This window comes from Panthera onca, chromosome A1, assembly GCF_046562875.1.
Source record: "Panthera onca isolate mPanOnc1 chromosome A1, mPanOnc1 haplotype 2, whole genome shotgun sequence".
Classification (NCBI taxonomy): domain Eukaryota; kingdom Metazoa; phylum Chordata; class Mammalia; order Carnivora; family Felidae; genus Panthera; species Panthera onca.
This window is the reverse complement of record NC_138339.1, coordinates 167,356,382-167,375,089: the sequence shown is the minus strand read 5'-3', so window position 1 is coordinate 167,375,089 and position 18,708 is coordinate 167,356,382. Positions and strand designations below refer to the sequence as shown.

Here is an 18,708-nt window from a genome sequence, read left to right as displayed (position 1 = left end):
AACCATCTTATATCTGATTTTTATAATCAATGAAACAATATACGTTATGACTATAATTTTAGATTCCTGTAAGACTACATAATAGGAAGTAGAAAATTTAATTATATAAGCTTGAACCAAACAAAGTTGTCATTTTTGTAGGTCAAACATGGTTGAATATCAGCAGTTTCACTGAGTTTAATGAAATATTTAAGAGAAGAGGTAGATAGGAGGAACCAAGAGGAAAGGAGACAAATGCAACATGGAGAATACAGTAACACCTAGGAAAAGAGGATGAGTTTATACAGATTGCCTATTGGCCATAAATAATTTTAGAAAAGTCTTGATATATAGGATTACTTAATAACTTGATATACAAGTTTGGCAGTTATTAAGAGCATAGTAAGGTTTACAGAGACTAATTTTCCAAAAACTATATGCAAGTTACTGCACACTTCTCTTTCAAGATTAGTAACACTCCTGTCCTATTTGATTTATTGGTCATCTCTTCCTAGGAGTCTCCATAGAAGCACTGAAGGCTCAAATACTGGCTCTATACTTGCTAGCTGTATCACGTAGGGGAAGTTAAGATGAATATTTCTGTGTTTATTTCCTCATTGGTAATATGGGGATAATATCATCTATTTTACAAATTGTTTTGAAGAATAAATAAGTTAATGCACGTACAGTGTTTGGAACAGTGATTTTATAGATAGTCCTTGCTATCATTTCTCCAAATGATGTGTGTTTTACTGCTCAGAATGTTGATAGTGAGCCCTGTAAGCAGCATCTAAAGGAGCCAATTCACTGTAAATCGAATATACATCCCTTAGTTCCTGTTCCTTCAAAAGAATATTTTGTACTCAAGAAATGTTGCTCTGGTTTTAAAAGCACTTCTAATACTCAAATGCCTTCATTGGCTATTTGTTTTTACTCAGCTCTTAGGCATAAAAAATGTTCATTTAGATCAAATCCTGAAACTGTTCCTTTCCCTACTACTGTGTCCCATCTTTAGGCCAAGCTGGTGCAGCAGCAAAAACACTTCCAAATTTTCCTTTTCCCAGACACCTAACAGAGCTCAGGCAAGTTGCTCTGTGAGCCATCACAGTTTGTACATTAGTTTTACCCGTAGCATATTCTCCTTCAACCATTAATTTAACACACTAATTTTATTTTAAATTCTTTTTTTAAGTTTATTTGTTTTGAGAGAGAGCGCGCGTGCACATGCATGAGTGGGGGAGGAGTGGAGAGAGAGAGGGAGAGAGAACCCCAGCAGGCTCCACGTGGGTCCCGGGCTGGGTCCATTTCAGGAACTATGAGATCATGACCTGAGCCATGATCGAGTTGGACACTTAACCGACTGAGCTACCCAGGCCCCCCTCAACAAACTAATTTGAGCACTATGACCCCTTAGGTGTTTCATATTAAATCACTGACCTCAGAACGACCCCAGGGAGGTGGCATCTCCACTTTATTCAGACTCTCATTGGTGAAGAAACTTGCTTAGGATCATATGGTGTCTTCTACCATACAGAATGGGTGGCTTAAATAACACATTTATTTTCTCACAGTTCTGGAGGCTGGAAGTCCAAGATCAAGGTGTTGACAGGTTTGGTTTTTCCCGAGCCTTTCTCTTTGGCGTGCGGATGGCCACCTCCTAGCTGTGTCCTCACATGGTCCTCCCCAGTGTGCACATCCCTGGTGTCTCTCTCTGTGTGCCCCAAATTTCCTCTGATAAGGACGCCAGTCAGATTGGATTAGCTTTACCCTCACAGCCTCATTTTAACTTAGTCACCTTTAAAAGGCCCCATCTCCAAATAGAGTCACATTCTGAGGTGCTGGCTGGGGTTTAGGGCTTTAACATCCAAATTTTAGAGGTGCACACAACTCAGCCCACAAACACAGGGCTATTGTGTGGCTCAGTCAGGATTTGGACCAAAGGCTGCCTGGCTTGCAGGGAAATTCTCTTTCATGGGGTGCACGATGTACTGGAGAGCTTTAGATTAGAGGCCGACAGAGGTCATTTGGGGGTATTTATGGAATCCCTAAGTGTTGGGAGTGGGGCTCTAACAGTCAACAAGATAATTCTTGGTTTCAATAAGTTTATAATCTACGTTGCAGGTGGGGAGAGGGGGGAACAAAAATGGAATAGGCAATTATATTAACCTCTGTAAAATACAAGTAGGAACAATTTGTGGGGATTATTCCACACATGGAGGAAATGCAAAAAAAACAAAAAAACAACACTTTGGGAAGTGGTTTTGCTAAAAACCAATTTTTGATAGTTTTGTCCTAAAGTTGGTATTAAGAGTTTGCAGAAGTGGCGGCCGGTGGGGGGCGGGGGGGCGGATGGTACGGAAAAACCACATGGAAATCAATGACCTCAGAGCACAGTTCCAACATCTGGCTGCGACAGAACGCCAGCGTGGAGCAAGCTCGGGAATGACAAGACGCAAACACGGAGGCTGCACCGCCCCCTCGCTTCCGGAAGGAAAAGGCGCAGCGACTATACGTAGGGCTGTGAGGCGGGACTTCCGCCCTGAGCAGCTATTAAATGGAAGCGGAGACCGGTCTGCCCAACCCATTTTGTGTGGATTTACGCGTTAACTCTACGGGACAGTCGGTGTTGGGGGACCCCCTGGCTGTTTGGTCTGCATACTCCCCTCACTGCTCTTCCGCTAAGAGGGCACACATTTGGGCCAAACCTTAGGAGAGCGGAGGACTGGCGCCTCCCTGACGCCGGCCATTCTCTGGGCTCCCGCCTTTCTTCCGTGAGGCACTGTCAGCCGCCAGGAAGTGCCGTTTTCGCCGGTGCCGGTTTTCCCTGGAAACCCTGTATTATTTTCCACCTTCCCTGGGTGGGAGCAGGGGGAGCCCCGCCCGGGCCCCTGCGGTGGTGCAGGCTGTGGTAGGATCGGAATAGAAGGTCTCCCGCGACCCCGCCGCCGAGTGTCGCTGGAGGCCTCATGGGGGTCCAGGGGCTCTGGAAGCTGCTGGAGTGCTCCGGGCGGCAAGTGAGCCCGGAGACGCTGGAAGGGAAGATCCTCGCCGTGGGTATCCTTAACGCATTGTCGGTTCTCGGGTGCAGGGACCCGCGTCAGGCAGTTACTCCCGGCTCCCTTTTTTGGGCCCAGCGTGGTGTTGGCAGGGCGACGGTCTCCCGCGGGGTAGCAGTGGCATCTCCTTCGCGACGTTTTTTCTTCAAGTGTCTGCTTTCCCCCGCTTTGCAGGAGTGCCACGCTGGGCTGCAGTCCTCTGGTTTTATTACTTAGGGGCAGTGCTTTCCTCCTCTCGTCTGCAAAGTGGAGGTAGTAATAGTATCTGCACGCGGGGTTGGTATGAGGAGTAAAGGGGTTATTTAAGTGAAAGTTTAGTTAATATTGTAAAGGTTAAAAGCATCGGTCCGTTTGGGAGGTCAGCGTGGAGTTAAATGAGGCGGACTTCCTACCGGTAGTGTTGCTCGCGGGTCCGGAGTCCTGGTCCACTGCTCCACTTACGCGTATTAGAGAGAACAAGGATAGTGTGGACAGGTGTTTGACCTTTTTTTCTTTTTCAAAAGTAACTTTTACAATTTTTTATTATGAGTTTTGGACTAGGGAATTCATGTAGTACAACAGTGAAAAGATTTCAAAAGGTACACAGTGGCCTTTTTTTTTTTTTTTTTTTAAACCTCCCGGCCTCTGTGATAGGCTTTTAAAAGATTGTCGTTTGTGCATATGTCTGGCTGGTTTTGTGTGTGTCTTTGAAATTAAGTGTTTTTCTGCTTTATCAAAACCTGTAAATGCTGTTTCTGAAGTTTTGGTCTTTTTATAAGTTAAGCATCCTTCTCTCCCTCCTCCTCCTCCTCCTTCACCTTTGAGTGGCTGTTCTGGAAGCTGGTGGTACCTTGTGCCAGTCCCTAGGTGGGCACAGGAGCTGTAATCTAGGAGGACAAGAGTCCTGCAAATACTTGCTGTCCGCAGTAAATGCAGTTTAACAGTATGTGGGAGTCCTGCGGAAGGGGCCACTGAGTGAGGAGCTGTCATTTAGTGTGGAGACAACTTGTACACGATGTGACACTGATAGTTTTTCAAATAAAGTAAGATGATGATTATATTTTCTGCAGTGTGAGTAATCTTGAAATACACCCATAATGAGTTTTGCCTTGCTTAAAAGTTTTTGAAGGATACCTTGTATCGGGGAAAGGGAGTCTGTTGTTGTTTTAAAGCAACGCGCTATTGCTGCCCTCTAGTGGTTCTTCACTGCTTTCTGAAGATTTTCTTCATAGAACTCTATGGGAAGGAAAGCAGTTTTCGGTGACAGGAACCCTTCAAACTTCAGCAAAGACTTAGGCATTTTATGTGGCAGCCTCTATGAAGAATTGATGATTCGTAAAATCACTGACCTGACGCATGAAGTTCAGCATTCTGATTTTCTGGGAAAATCAAAGTAAGGAAGGTAAAGCATTTAATTTAGAATTCAGGTGACCTGTGTTTTAGATGACTCGGGAGCTCTTTTGGGACATGAAATAATTTTCATGAGGTTATTAAATTTGTCTGAAAGAACAAACCATTTAAAGAGGACTATCAATGATCCTCCAGTTGTAAATACAAGCTCATATATATATATATATATATTTGTGTGTGTGTGTGTAAATATATATATGTAAAAAGAATATTTGCTGTCCTATAATTGATTTTGCTTTGTTTCATTCTTTTTTTATATTTATTTATTTTTTAATTTACATTCAACTTAGTTAGCATATAGTGCAACAATGATTTCAGGAGTAGATTCCTTGATGCCCTTTACCCATTTAGCCCACCCCCCCCCCCACATCCCCTCCAGTAACCCTCTGTTTGTTCTCCATATTTAAGAGTCTCTTATGTTTTGTACCCCTCCCTGTTTTTATATTATTTTTGCTTCCCTTTCCTTATGTTCATCTGTTTTATATCTTAAAGTCCTCATATGAGTGAAGTCATATGATTTTTGTCTTTCTCTGACTAATTTCGCTTGCATTAATACCCTCTAGTTTCATCCATGCAGTTGCAAATGGCAAGATTTCATTCTTTTTGATTGCTGAGTACTACTCCATTGTATATATATACACCACATCTTCTTTATCCATTCATCCATCGATGGACATTTGGGCTCTTTCCAGCTTTGTAACATTTTCATGGGAATTCGAATTCAAATACCTGACCTATATTCCAATATTTTTGTCTTCTATGTTAATGAAGAAATTTTCCATGACACATTATGTTCATAATTTAGTCTTGGATCTTTAAAATATATTTTTTTAACCATCTGTGGATGAGTGCCTTGTTTATTTATATAATCTAAATGCATCTAATAATAATTAACGGTTTAACTTTTGACTCTTGTGGACCTTAACATTTGTAAACTGCATTTAACTCTGTTAGCAAAATATTATACTCTCTTTAGGCTATACATACTAATGGAGATTAAATCTTAAATCACCTAACAATAGAACTAAAGTAATTTATCTTTTGTTTCAAAATGTTATTGGTCCTTTGGGTCTTATCTATGAAATGATTCTGGCTTTGCTGCGGATTTAACTTTTTTCCAGCCCTGGGATGAATTTAATGCTCCTTTTTTTTTAAATAAACTTATTGAAATTAGGCAAGTCAAAATATGCAAATATTTTCAGAATGCCTTATTTTATATAATTTTAAAAAGTAATTTCAAGCTGGAGCTTTCAACCCTAGCTGAGACCACTTAAGATTAATTAAAAAAAAAAAAAAAGATTCATCTCAGTATCTTTGATTTAGAATTTTAGGCATATCTATGTTCAGTAATCTATGAATTAAAAGTTTCCTATCCAGTTTGAAGAGTTGAGAGCCACTGATCTGAAATTAGATTTTCTCATTGATCATAACATTCAAAATAATGGTTTAAGTAGAAACTTAATACTGTCCAACAGTGTAGCAACCAGAAACAAGCCAGGCAGAAATATTTTATCCAATACAGTATAGGACTAAGTCAACACCAAATCCTACTTCCAAGGTAGATCCTTTATCCTGCCACTTCTTGTCTCCACCATTGCTGTGTGCTTTTACTAGGGATGTTATAATTAGTTTATTCCTCACTCATCCACTGGGGTGATCTTTAAGTCACATTCCGGTGGCTGCACATGCACATCAACTCTGTTGCTCCTTTGGCTCAGATCTTGCCACATTGTCCTTCAGTGGAAGCATGCTTCTTTCTTAGGGCATTCACATTTGCTGTCCCTCTTGTCTCACTGTTCCTCTTGTTCATTCAGGACTCCACTATTTCTTCACATAGGCTTTCCCTAAGTAAAGAGCTACTGATCCCCGCCCCCCCTTGTCCTTTTACTCTGCTCTATTTGCTTTTTTTGTATTATATCTATATGTATTATAGTATATCTATAATATATAATATGTATCTATTCATTTTTCTTCTATTTTACTGTTCATCTTCCCCATTGGAGTGCAAATTTCTTGGAGATGGATACCATATCTGTTTTGTTCAGGGCTATGTTTACTGTTCTATCTCAAGATCTTGGGATCTTAGCCTGGCACATAGTAGCACTCAAATATAGGAATGAATATAATAATAGCTTGCTTTCCACTATTTTTTTCATAGTATTTATTAAGTTAATTGTTGATTGGCCTAATTTGTTTTACAGTTATAAATTAGGTAATATACATTCATTTAAATACTTGACTGTTCAACTCATTTAATAGCAAGTATTTGTTGACTCCTATATGTCCTGTGAAAGGGGAGCAGTGCACAAAAACATGGTCTAGACAAGGCATGGAGCCCATGGTTTGGTTTTCCCCTCCACTACATTGTCAACTCTACAAGGGCAAACTCCTTGTTTTGTTCAGTGCTATATCCTCAGTGGGTTTTCTGCCACATAATAAGCAATACGTTTTGAATAGGAGCACATAAGTGGAGGTCTTTGTCTGGGCTGAGGAAATGACGCATGGACCGGGACCTATGAGTTGGAGATAACTAGGCTAAGAGAGAAACTCAGGCAGAAGAAGGGGCATGTGAGAAGACCCTGGAGGCAGGAAGGGATTACCTTCAAGACGGGCTGAAAGGTGGAATTGATAGGATCTGGTAGTGTTTGGATGAGGGGAGTGTAGGGGATGACATTCAGTGATCTGACTCCAGTGAACAGGTTTCACTGTAATGGGGACGTAAGCAGCCTGGTAGAAAAGACCTGTGTCTAGTTTTGATCATGTGAAGTTGGGAACATCTGTGAGGCATCGGGTAGAGGTGTCATCTAGGCCATCTAGTCTGAGGGTCAGGACAGAGCTCACGTAGGGAGAGGGTGTGGTGTGGGGGTGCTGAGGTGGCCTAGGCAGCCTGTGCAGCAGGAGGAGGGGAGAGGGCCTGAGGGAGAGCACTGCTGAAGCCAGGCTTGAGTGGAGAATTAGAGGAGCTGGCAAGGAGATTGGGAGGGGCAGACCCGGGGATGCATCCCTCTGTCGTGCGGACACGTAGGAAGTAATTTGGTAAGAAGCAGTTTTTACAAAGGTTAAATATAAGCAAACTCCAAGAAGATGTAAGTTACTTGTAATTGCAGAAGAGATAACTATTGTTAATATTTTGGTAACTGAACTTCTAGTTTTTTATATTTAACGTATCCTGTATGTTATAAAATGTAATTATGCATTCCGGAGTTTTGTGACCTGTTTTGTCTCCTTTAATATTTTGTGATTGTCTTTCTTATCACTATATATGCTTCTGTAGCTTCCAGTTTTGAGGGCTCTTTGGTATTTCAGCAAATCAGTATATCATAATTTAGCTTAAAGATCTGTTGGAAACCTTTTACATTGTTTTTCATGTTTTTATTACTGTAAACATTCATGAAAGTAACTCTTATTGTAAGTCTATGATGATTTTCTGAGGACTAATGTCTGGAAGAAGTAGTAAAATAGAATGCAAGTTTTTACATTTTTTTGCTATGAATTGCCAAATTGTTCTCCAGAAGAGTTGTGCTAATTTATGAAAATTCTGTAGAGATTATTAGTTTTCTTTAAAGAAGCAATTATTTGCAATTAGATTTTCTAAAAGGACACATCTATTGATGTAAGATTTTAAAATTCAGTATGTGAACAGTAGTAACAAGGGTTCAAATAAAATTAACTGATTTTAGGTAGATTCCATCAGGGCTAAACATTCTCCAATTTCAAATGAATTGTGATGAGTGCTTAGTTTCAATGTTTAGATGATACCGGTTATTGGGAAGTTGAAATTGTGGGGGTGAGGGAAGAAAGTCCAAAATCTTTCCTTTAACAATGCTACCAGATATTAGCATTTGGTTGAACCAGGCACTAAGAGGAGTCCGGGATCGCCATGGGAACTCGATAGAAAATGCTCATCTTCTCACTTTGTTTCATCGGCTCTGCAAACTCTTATTTTTTCGAATTCGTCCTATTTTTGTGTTTGATGGGGATGCTCCACTGTTGAAGAAACAGACTTTGGTGAGAGTCATCTGTTTTTTTTTTGTTTTTTTTTTTCTTTTTGCATTCTTAGAGAGAAAGAAAAGTTCGGGGCACCTGGGTGGCTCAGTCAGTTGGGTTCTGACTCTTGATTTCAGCTCAAGTCATGACCTCGCAGTTGTGGGATTGGGCCCTTGTGTTAGCCTAGAGCCTGCTTGGGGTCCTCTCTCTGCCCCTCCCTAACTTGTGTATGAACGCATGCTCACTGTCTCTCAGAATAAATAAACATTTAAAAAAGTTCATGTATAATTTTAATTTTCTCTTTATTTTCTATTAAAAGAATTTTTTTTAAATGTTTACTTTTGAGAGACAGAGCATGAACAGGGTAGGGGCAGAGAGAGAGAGGGAGACACAGAATCTGAAGCAGGCTCCAGGCTCTGAGCTGTCAGCACAGAGCCTGATGTGGGGCTCAAACTCACGAGCCATGAGATCATGACCTGAGCTGAAGTTGGAGGCTTAAGCGACTGAGCCACCCAGGCTTCCCAACACTTTTTCTTTTAAAAAAGGATTATTTGTGAGAGTACCTCCTGGGTGCAATGCTAAAATTCAATTTTTAATAAAACTACTAAAATTCTTACACTTGGGATTTTTCCTTCTAGAGTATCTTTGTAGCTGTTCTATGCATGTTTCAGCTATGCTGCTGAGCGCTACAGAGAACCTGTTGGGGAAATGCTCTGAATCTGAGATCGTGGGTCCCCAGTGTTTAAACACTGATGGGATGTTAGGAATAGGTGATTTTGTGTGGTGCCAGGTGTGATTAAAGTGGATTATCGAGGAAGGAAATTAGCCAGGATATAAAACAATGATAATGAGTTCCTTCCTTCCTTCCTTCCTTCCTTCCTTCCTAGAACAAGAGTGGGGAAGGGGAAGAGAGAGACAGAGAGAGAATCCCAAGCAGACTCTGTGTTGTCAGTGCAGAGCCTGACTCTGGGCTTGATCCCACAAACTGTGAGATCATGACCTGAGCCTAACTCAAGAGTTGGATGCTCAACTGACTGAGCCACCCAGGCGCCCCAGGAGTTTCTTTATTCTGAAAGTAGTTTCAAACAATGTTGGAACAAAGGCGTGAACTTTGGAGTAATTGTATATGCCCCAAATAATAGCACCCATTTGGACATAGGACTTTTATGTGTTGAAAATGCCAGCTCATCACTTCATAATTACATTGGACAGGCATTGTCTAAGTAAGTGAGAATATAGGATAAAAGTAAGGATCTGCAGTAGCTTGGGGATATTTGTTCCCTCAGTAAAAGGTGTAGATTCGCATGTTGCAGTTTTAAATTATCCAGGATACACTGTATCAGGCACTCCTTGGAAGGATTAGACAGGAAAGAACTCCAGAATTTATCTAAAGTAAACAACATCTCCCCAATTCCCCTGCCCCATGATTAAAGGTGTTAGCTAACACTACTGTAGTAATCATTTTGTAATATATAAATGTATCAAATCAACACATTGTACACCTTACACTTCCACAGTGTTATATCTTAATTTAGAAGGGAAGAGAATGTTTTGTGTTTCTTCCTTATATTCTACCGTAAGCATGGAGACTATTCTGTTTTTTCCTACTTGGACATTACTTACAAGATACTTCTCTATAATTTAAGATTTCTTATGATATAATCTTGGATGTTGAGGGACGGGGTGGCATCTGAGTAATGTTATTTTATAAAGGCCAATAGCAGAAATTGGTTTTGGCGTAACAGTGATTTTTACAGAATACATTAGTTAATTGATATAATCCTTTGGAGAAGCATTTACTTAACTATATTGTTAAGTTTTAGGCTTCTGGGGACATTAAAGGATATTTAAAAGAAACTGAAAATAAATTAATCGTTTCCCAAATACTGTATACTAGTTAGTTCTTTTAGTAATCGCTAGATGGAAACTCGGTGTGCTTTACATATCAGAGACCTGAACATTTTCACTGATAAACAAGACTTTGGAGGAAATACTAAAGCATCCATAGTCTGAAAGCTCAGACAAACCACATTCTATAGAAAAAAATTAGAGAAATATTTTTAATATACTAATACCCTGAAATAGAATCCTCTACCCTTTCTTTTCACAGGCTAAGAGAAGGCAGAGAAAGGATTTGGCAACCAGTGATTCCAAAAAAACTACAGAGAAGCTTTTGAAAACATTTTTGAAAAGACAAGCTATCAAAACTGCCTTAAAAAGCAAAAGGCAAGAAGCAAATTGCATTAATTTTAAAGACTTAAAACTTTTAATTTTTTGTTGGGTTAACGCTGTCCCTAACCTTAACTCAGCAGATAATAGGTGGTAACATGAGAGGGGTAAGTGCGGTGTCCATTTGACCTGGTAATTTGAAGTTGTGAAAATTCTCTGGTGGGTGTCAGCTTTGATAAGGAGAGAGAACGGCTGTAATGATGCATTGCGTGCACTTTGTACTTGTACGAGGCATGTGTCCATGCCTGTAGCCGAGGCCCTGGCCGAGGTGCTGGGGAGCCGCCCTCATTCTCTCCAGGCCATGCTTACTTCCCACCTCAGTGGCCTGGGCAGCCAGGTCAGCAGCGAGAAACCTGCTGCCCTGTGTCTCCCCTCTTCTCACCTCCTCAACAGGGCTTGTGTCGTCAAAATCCTGACTTAAAATCCTAAATCCCGTTACCTGTGTCGAAGTCTGTGTGTGTTTTTCAGAGATGAAGCGCTCCCCAGTCTTACTCAAGTTCAAAGAGAAGATGACCTCTATGCTTTGCCACCTTTACAGAAGGAGGAAAAAAACAGGTAAATGTTTAACTATTTACAAATAGTAATTGTCTGTGTATTTAGACAGATTTAAATCTTTGGGTTTTATCTGCATGATGAGGCATGTGGGAATGAATGCAACTGAAAATGCATTCTCTGTCCCTTTTAGAATGTTTTTCATTTTTCATTCTAACTTGTACTTGTGTTTTGGCGGTTTGTGCTGATTGTTCTCTTCTTTCTGCAGACCCCGTGTTAGCACTGTTGATGTTTCATTCATACACATGTTTCTTACCCTTTGCATACACTTGCTGTCTCTACCTGTTTCTCAGCCCGTGTCTTCTGTCTCCTACCATCGTGCTTAGAGACCACACGCAGCGTCCTCCTCGCTAAATCCAGTAGACACTTTGCAGGCCTCAGCTGACCGCACTTTTCAGCCGCGTGTGACACGGTACCTGTGCTGTCCAGCTACCTGGGAACCTTTCTGGCCACTCTTTCTCACGCCCCTCTTCCTCTGGCACTTCCTCTCGCTCACTGTTAATTGTCGCAGCTTCTGTGGTTGGAGTGTGCCTCTGCCCCTACCTGCCCCCATACCTTTCCCAGGGGTTCCTGAGACCCCAAGTAGCTTTTGAATCAGGCCATTTCTGTTTATCTTCATCACTGCCACCATCGTCCTTTCTTGCAATTACCGTAGTGTCTTCTACACTTCTTTCTCTGTCTTTGTCTTTGGTTGGTCTTACCCTTGGCTGGAACTCCTACCCACCATGCTCAATCTCTTCTTTATAGTGTAGAATCTGTTAAAACCCAAATCTGATGTCATTGTGTAGCCTAAAACACTTCCTAGCTTCTCATTTCTTGAGGATAAATTCCAGCCCCTTAATCACATGCTTCCCATCCTCACCACCCGCTGTTTTTATTTTATTTTTTTTCCAATATATGAAATTTATTGTCAAATTGGTTTCCATACAACACCCAGTGCTCATCCCAAAAGGTGCCCTCCTCAATACCCATCCCCCACCCTCCCCTCCCTCCCACCCCCCATCAACCCTCAGTTTGTTCTCAGTTTTTAACAGTCTCTTATGCTTTGGCTCTCTCCCACTCTAACCTCTTTTTTTTTTTTTTTTTTTTTTTCCTTCCCCTCCCCCATGGGTTTCTGTTAAGTTTCTCAGGATCCACATAAGAGTGAAACCATATGGTATCTGTCTTTCTCTGTATGGCTTATTTCACTTAGCATCACACTCTCCAGTTCCATCCATGTTGCTACAAAAGGCCATATTTCATTCTTTCTCATTGCCACGTAGTATTCCTTTGTGTATATAAACCACAATTTCTTTATCCATTCATCAGTTGATGGACATTTAGGCTCTTTCCATAATTTGGCTATTGTTGAGAGTGCTGCTATAAACATTGGGGTACAAGTGCCCCTATGCATCAGTACTCCTGTATCCCTTGGATAAATTCCTAGCAGTGCTATTGCTGGGTCATAGGGTAGGTCTATTTTTAATTTTCTGAGGAACCTCCACACTGCTTTCCAGAGCGGCTGCACCAATTTGCATTCCCACCAACAGTGCAAGAGGGTTCCCGTTTCTCCACATCCTCTCCAGCATCTATAGTCTCCTGATTTGTTCATTTTGGCCACTCTGACTGGCGTGAGGTGATACCTGAGTGTGGTTTTGATTTGTATTTCCCTGATAAGGAGCAACGTTGAACATCTTTTCATGTGCCTGTTGGCCATCCGGATGTCTTCTTTAGAGAAGTGTCTATTCATGTTTTCTGCCCATTTCTTCACTGGGTCATTTTGTTTTTCGGGTGTGGAGTTTGGTAAGCTCTTTATAGATTTTGGATACTAGCCCTTTGTCCGATATGTCATTTGCAAATATCTTTTCCCATTCCGTTGGTTGCCTTTTAGTTTTGTTGGTTGTTTCCTTTGCTGTGCAGAAGCTTTTTATCTTCATAAGGTCCCAGTAATTCACTTTTGCTTTTAATTCCCTTGCCTTTGGGGATGTGTCGAGTAAGAGATTGCTACGGCTGAGGTCAGAGAGGTCTTTTCCTGCTTTCTCCTCTAGGGTTTTGATGGTTTCCTGTCTCACATTCAGGTCCTTTATCCATTTTGAGTTTATTTTTGTGAATGGTGTGAGAAAGTGGTCTAGTTTCAACCTTCTGCATGTTGCTGTCCAGTTCTCCCAGCACCATTTGTTGAAGAGACTGTCTTTTTTCCGTTGGATGTTCTTTCCTGCTTTGTCAAAGATTAGTTGGCCATACTTTCGTGGGTCTAGTTCTGGGGTTTCTATTCTATTCCATTGGTCTATGTGTCTGTTTTTGTGCCAACCACCCGCTGTTTTTATACCGTGTACAGGCAGGCTTTCTTTCCTTGTTTCCACATGTTTATAGAACTTCCGGTTTCTGCCTTCAATACTTCTCTGCATGAATGTTCCTCATGCCCTACAACTAGACCTCTCACTTACTTGGGGCTCAGGGCAATCAGTGTAATTGCCAGATTCCAGAATGCTTTTAGGACCCCCCAGATTGGAGAGAGGTGACTCTCCTTATTACTCTTCTCTTGTGGTGGAAGTTACTAGATCATACTGTAATTGCTCACTCACACGTGTCCCCTCCAGACTGTGGGAACAAGGGCAACCCATGTCTTGCCATCTTACTCACCCTTGTAGCCCCTGTAGCTAGCAGCCCCTTGCCTCAAGCAGTATTTTCATAAGTCATTAAATCATAGATACTGTAAACGTATGCTTGGCTTTCAGTTCAGAAGAAGAAGATGAAAAAGAATGGCAAGAAAGAATGAGTCAGAAACAAGCATTACAGGTACATACGTAATTTTTGAATTCAGAATATGTTCTACCATTTGAAATGAATGACACAAAAATGAATAATGAGGTGGCGTGAATTTATGAAAGTTCCTGAAAAACAGACGCCTTCTTTACTGTGCATGTGTGTATAAGTGTGCACGTGTGAATATACGTATGAGTACACACGCGCCCACGCACATTTATGTGGAGTTGGTTGGCCATTATGTATATCCAGATATCCAAAATAAGCCATCTTTCCTTTACAACCAACCAACCAACCGACCAACCCACCAACAAATAGTAATGCATACCTGTGTAAAAATATAGAAAAGGTAGCACCCATAAATGACTTCAGGTAATTCGGTACCTGTTACACAGGTAATGCATACCTGTGTAAAAATATAGAAAAGGTAGCACCCATAAATGACTTCAGGTAATTCGGTATATGTTAGTCCATTCTCCCTCCCTCCTCATTTCGGTTGAGTACCTGTGTGTGTCTGGGTACATCTGTATGTGACAGGTATACATGTATGCATACATGTGTAACCACGTCTGTGCTTAGGTTCCACTCGCCCATTGCCGTGTAACCGGGTGACGTGGAAATGGTTGTTTGTGTGTCGTCTTCTCTCCCCGTTCTGGGGGTTGGTGAGCTCAGCGAGGCAGTGCTGACTGCATGACTGCCGGGTAGATGCAGACGGACTGTAGCTGGGGCTGGAGCCCCCTCCAGGGCTTCCTCACTGCATGTCTGCTGGTTGACGCTGTCAGTCAGAACACCTGCCTGGGGCCTCTTCGTGTGGCCTGAGCTCGTTCACAGCATGGCACTGTGTTCCAGGGGCCGGCATCCCAAGAGCCAGTGCCTGGCAGGGCCCTGTGGCCTTTTCTGGCCGGCTTCAGAAGTCGTGCAGTCTCCCCTCCTGCACGTCCTGTCTGTGAGAAGCTGGTCCACCCCCTATTTAAGGGGAAGGATTACATGAAAAGAGGGATCAGAGAACGTGTGGTCATGTTCTAAAATCATGACCACACACGTTTTAATGGATGACATTTTTATGAATTGTATATGTCTATACATATGAATTTTTTGAATTGTATATGTCTATACAAGTTTTTAAAATTTTTTTCAAGTTTCTTGAATAGTGGGTAACATTCTTTGATTCCCAACTTAACTGGTCTTTTATGTTCCTCTTGTTTTGGTACATCTGGAAAAAGACCTTTGAGCTAAAACCTCAGGCTCAGGATCCCTCAACTTGTAGAGGTTCTGCATTATTAATGTAGTGAAAGATCGCAGTCTTGGTGAAGACATGAGCACTGTGGTCAGAAAGTCCTGCATTTAAGTGTGGGCCCTCCTGTTCACTAGCTGTGTGATCTTAGACATAGTAACTTCTCCAAGGCTGGCTGGCTGGCTTGCTTTTCTTTCTTTTTTTGTAGAAGAAAAATAATAATGATGCTTCTTCAGAGGGCTGCTGGGAACATTACTGAGGGAAAAGCATGGGTGTTGTGAGCATGACTGGCCTGTCCTCAGTGCTGGCTGCTTTGGACATACACAATACACCATGCCTACATACAGGAAAGCTAACTGTATTATTTTATTTTCTTTATAGAAGAGTTTTAAAGCACTTTTGGTAATTAGTTAAAATTTAGAAAAGTTTTATACTTTTTCATGTCTGTGAATTTTTCACTTTTTATTTCACTTTTGATCATAGGTTAAGACCAAAGCAAAACTAATCTAATTAAGGGAGTTACAAATAATGTTTAAAGATCAAAGGCTCATCCCTGCCTTAGGGCCTTTGTACTTGCTATTCCTGCAGCCTGGGATGTCCTGATTAGGCTTGTTGGTGTCTTTCAAGTCCCTGCTCACAGGTCATTTTTTAATGAGGTCTTTTCTGTCTACCAGTAAATGTTTTTTCTCTTCCTGTTCTCCTAATCAACTCTCTTAATCAGATTAACCTGCTTTATTGTCTTGTTCATTCACTTATTTATTTATTTCATTATTATGTCTTTAGTTCACTCCTAAGAGTAGGGACTTTATCTGGCATGAGCTGCATAATGCCCTAGCACCCAGAACAGTGTCTGGTACATTAGGGGTGTCTGGTAAGTATTTTTTCTACTGGATGAATCTGTGAGTGAATGGCTGTATTCCTTAATCTGTCTATTCACTGGTACCTAGTGCAGATTATGTACAACTGTGTTTAGTCTGTTGTAGATTATGTAGAACTATGTTTGTAAGTGCAATAAATATCTCTCAGGATAAATAGAATTAAGTGTATGAAATGTAAATTTCACGGTGTTATGTTTTACTCTTTACAGGAAGAGTTCTTTCATAATCCTCATGCGATAGATATTGAATCTGAAGACTTCAGCAGCTTGCCTCTTGAAATAAAGCATGAAATCTTGACTGATATGAAAGAATTTACCAAGCGAAGAAGAACATTATTTGAAGCAATGCCAGAGGTGAAATATACAACAGCATATCCATGCTTACGATTAAGAACTTCAGCAAGATTTTTCATTAGAAAAAAGTGGAAATTGATAAGCATTACTTATATAATATCTGCTTCTAGTAAACAACATTTGTGTCTCCGAGATCCTAGGAAGCATCATATGTTTATAAGTTTGAACTTAGACACACTTCTTCAAAGAAGCCTTTTGACTTACCATTTAAGACCAAGTCTTGCCTCCTGCTCTGTCTTCTTGTAACACCCTGTAATGTTTCTTTCTGGTTCTGAGCATTCACATGTGCCTGTCGTGCTCACTTCTGTAATTTCAGCACCTATGTCGGTATCTTTCACATAATAAGTGTTCAGTAGTGGTTCAATCTGTAGCTTGGAGCATCTGTGCTGGCTCTACACCCACAGAAACCTGGAGCAGGTGGTGTGCGTAGTTGGGGTCAAGCTTGTCTCCTGGTCATGCTACACCAGAAGTTACTACTGCCTTTAGTGGGCAAATGAGCTTTGTTTCCCTTTCTACTGCTACTACCTATGATTTCTCACATCATTCTCTAACTCACTGGAGGACAGAATATGCATTTTGCAGCAGCATTATTCCTGATGAATGGATGTAGTATTTTTTTTTTTCTACAGACTTTTGAACACTTCTTAAATTGATACCAAAAATATGCAAAAGGCAGACAGGCGCTCTTTCTTTCCCTATCACTTCTTTGTTTTTCCACGAAGTATGTGAACATAGGAAAATATGAAGGTACACAGAAATGATATACAAAGGTTAGGAGTAAATTTATTTTCATTTCAGGGGAAAAATCCAGGCTCAGTCTGTGTATCAAGTACTTTATTTCTTAAGTGTGAAAAGATCTCTGGCTGGCCTTTGAGGAGATACAGTTTGGGTTATGTAAACAATGGTAGGAAGACATGGGAAGAAGGGAGACGGTCCTTAATGATTTTCTCCCCTTTGTTCTCTTCCTGCCACCATGGAGCTTGGGGTCTGTAGATGGGAGGGTAGTGTGGCTCAGCCGCCCATTGAATCTGTGCTTCTGATAGCAAAGGGAAATGCTAGGTCAGCCAGGTGGGACCTTTGTATAATCTGTACATTGGGCAAATGCAATATTGGTAATAGTAATGATGGTAAATAATAACATAATAGTAATAGAAGCAATATAAAGTTGGCAACCTGTTTTTGATCCCATATCTACCACTTACTAGCCTTGCAACTCTAGGGAGGGTAGTTAACATGTTTGTCTCAGCTTCTTCATTTGTAAATGGAGATAATGGCATGTGTCTCGTGGGGTGGTTGGAAATAATATGGGATGACACGTAAAAGCTCTTAGAAGAATGCCTTCCCAGGAATTGCTTTATAAATGTTAACTTATCATTAATAACTGTGGCTGTTGTGATTTATTTGGTGTCTTTTATAGGTCAGGGACCGTGCTAGGCACCTTACTTGCATTCTGGAAGGTTGCCTATCTATTAAGCCGTAATCAAAATGTCACAGTGCCTGGCATGCATTACATGCTCAATAAATGTTTTTTGAGTAAATCATTAAGTCATAAACAGTATTCGTGATTTCTTTTGCCCAGTTCTTTCTGTTTTAAAGATTATTTTTTAATAAGGCAGTTATAGTTTTTTGCTAGTATTCAAATTTTACTTTTATAATACAAAAATATCACCAGTGGGAAAAATCAATTGCTCTTTGTCCCCTTTTGGGGAAAGGGATGGAAATGTGGGAATATTATCTGTATTTAATACAAAAGAATCATTATATTTATTTATTTTCTTTTAGGAGTCTAATGACTTTTCACAGTACCAGCTCAAAGGCTTGCTTAAAAAAAACTATCTAAACCAACACATAGAAAATGTCCAAAGGGAAATGAATCAGCAACAGTCCGGACAAATCCAAAGACAATATGAAGAGGAAGGGGGCTTTTTGAAGGAGGTAGAGTCGAGGAGAGTGGTCTCTGAAGACACTTCACATTACATCTTGATAAGAGGTATCAGGCACCATCACTTACCTGATGGTTGGAAACCAAAAATCTATCGTGTTTCTGAATTCTATGAACTAGACTCTACTTGTGCAGTAATAAATGTATGTAGTTGTTAATGGATTACCTACTATTGTACCAACCCTCTTTATTTTTATTCTTGTAATTTACTGCTTTAACATTTAATTCCAGTATAATTAACATACAATGTTATATTCATTTCAGGGGTATGTTATAGCGATCCAGCAGTTCTATACATTATTCAGTGTTCATGTACCAGCCCACTTTAAAATTAATAAATTAACTCAGTGCTGATTAAATGAAA

General features: G+C 40.7%; 1 protein-coding gene across 4 annotated transcripts in view; it reads left to right on the top strand.

Annotated features, from left to right (window-relative positions):
* Nucleotides 1-2,498: 2,498 nt before the first annotated feature.
* ERCC5 (ERCC excision repair 5, endonuclease) overlaps nucleotides 2,499-18,708 on the top strand; it is a 33,364-nt gene continuing 17,154 nt past the window's right edge. For 2 of the 4 annotated variants that reach the window (XR_013557950.2, XR_013557947.2), the window contains exons 1-7: nucleotides 2,499-3,033; nucleotides 8,257-8,432; nucleotides 10,522-10,637; nucleotides 11,109-11,195; nucleotides 13,910-13,970; nucleotides 16,259-16,402; nucleotides 18,185-18,392. Coding sequence is in view for 2 of the 4 variants with exons in the window: in XM_060636722.3 (XP_060492705.1) it covers nucleotides 2,946-3,033; nucleotides 8,257-8,432; nucleotides 10,522-10,637; nucleotides 11,109-11,195; nucleotides 13,910-13,970; nucleotides 16,259-16,402; nucleotides 18,185-18,392 (880 nt within the window). In the remaining 2 variants the exon portion in view is untranslated. Of the gene's footprint in view, nucleotides 3,034-8,256; nucleotides 8,433-10,521; nucleotides 10,638-11,108; nucleotides 11,202-13,909; nucleotides 13,971-16,258; nucleotides 16,403-18,184; nucleotides 18,393-18,708 lie in introns of those variants that run through there. The other 2 variants (XM_060636722.3, XM_078453116.2) reach the window with 2 other exon arrangements.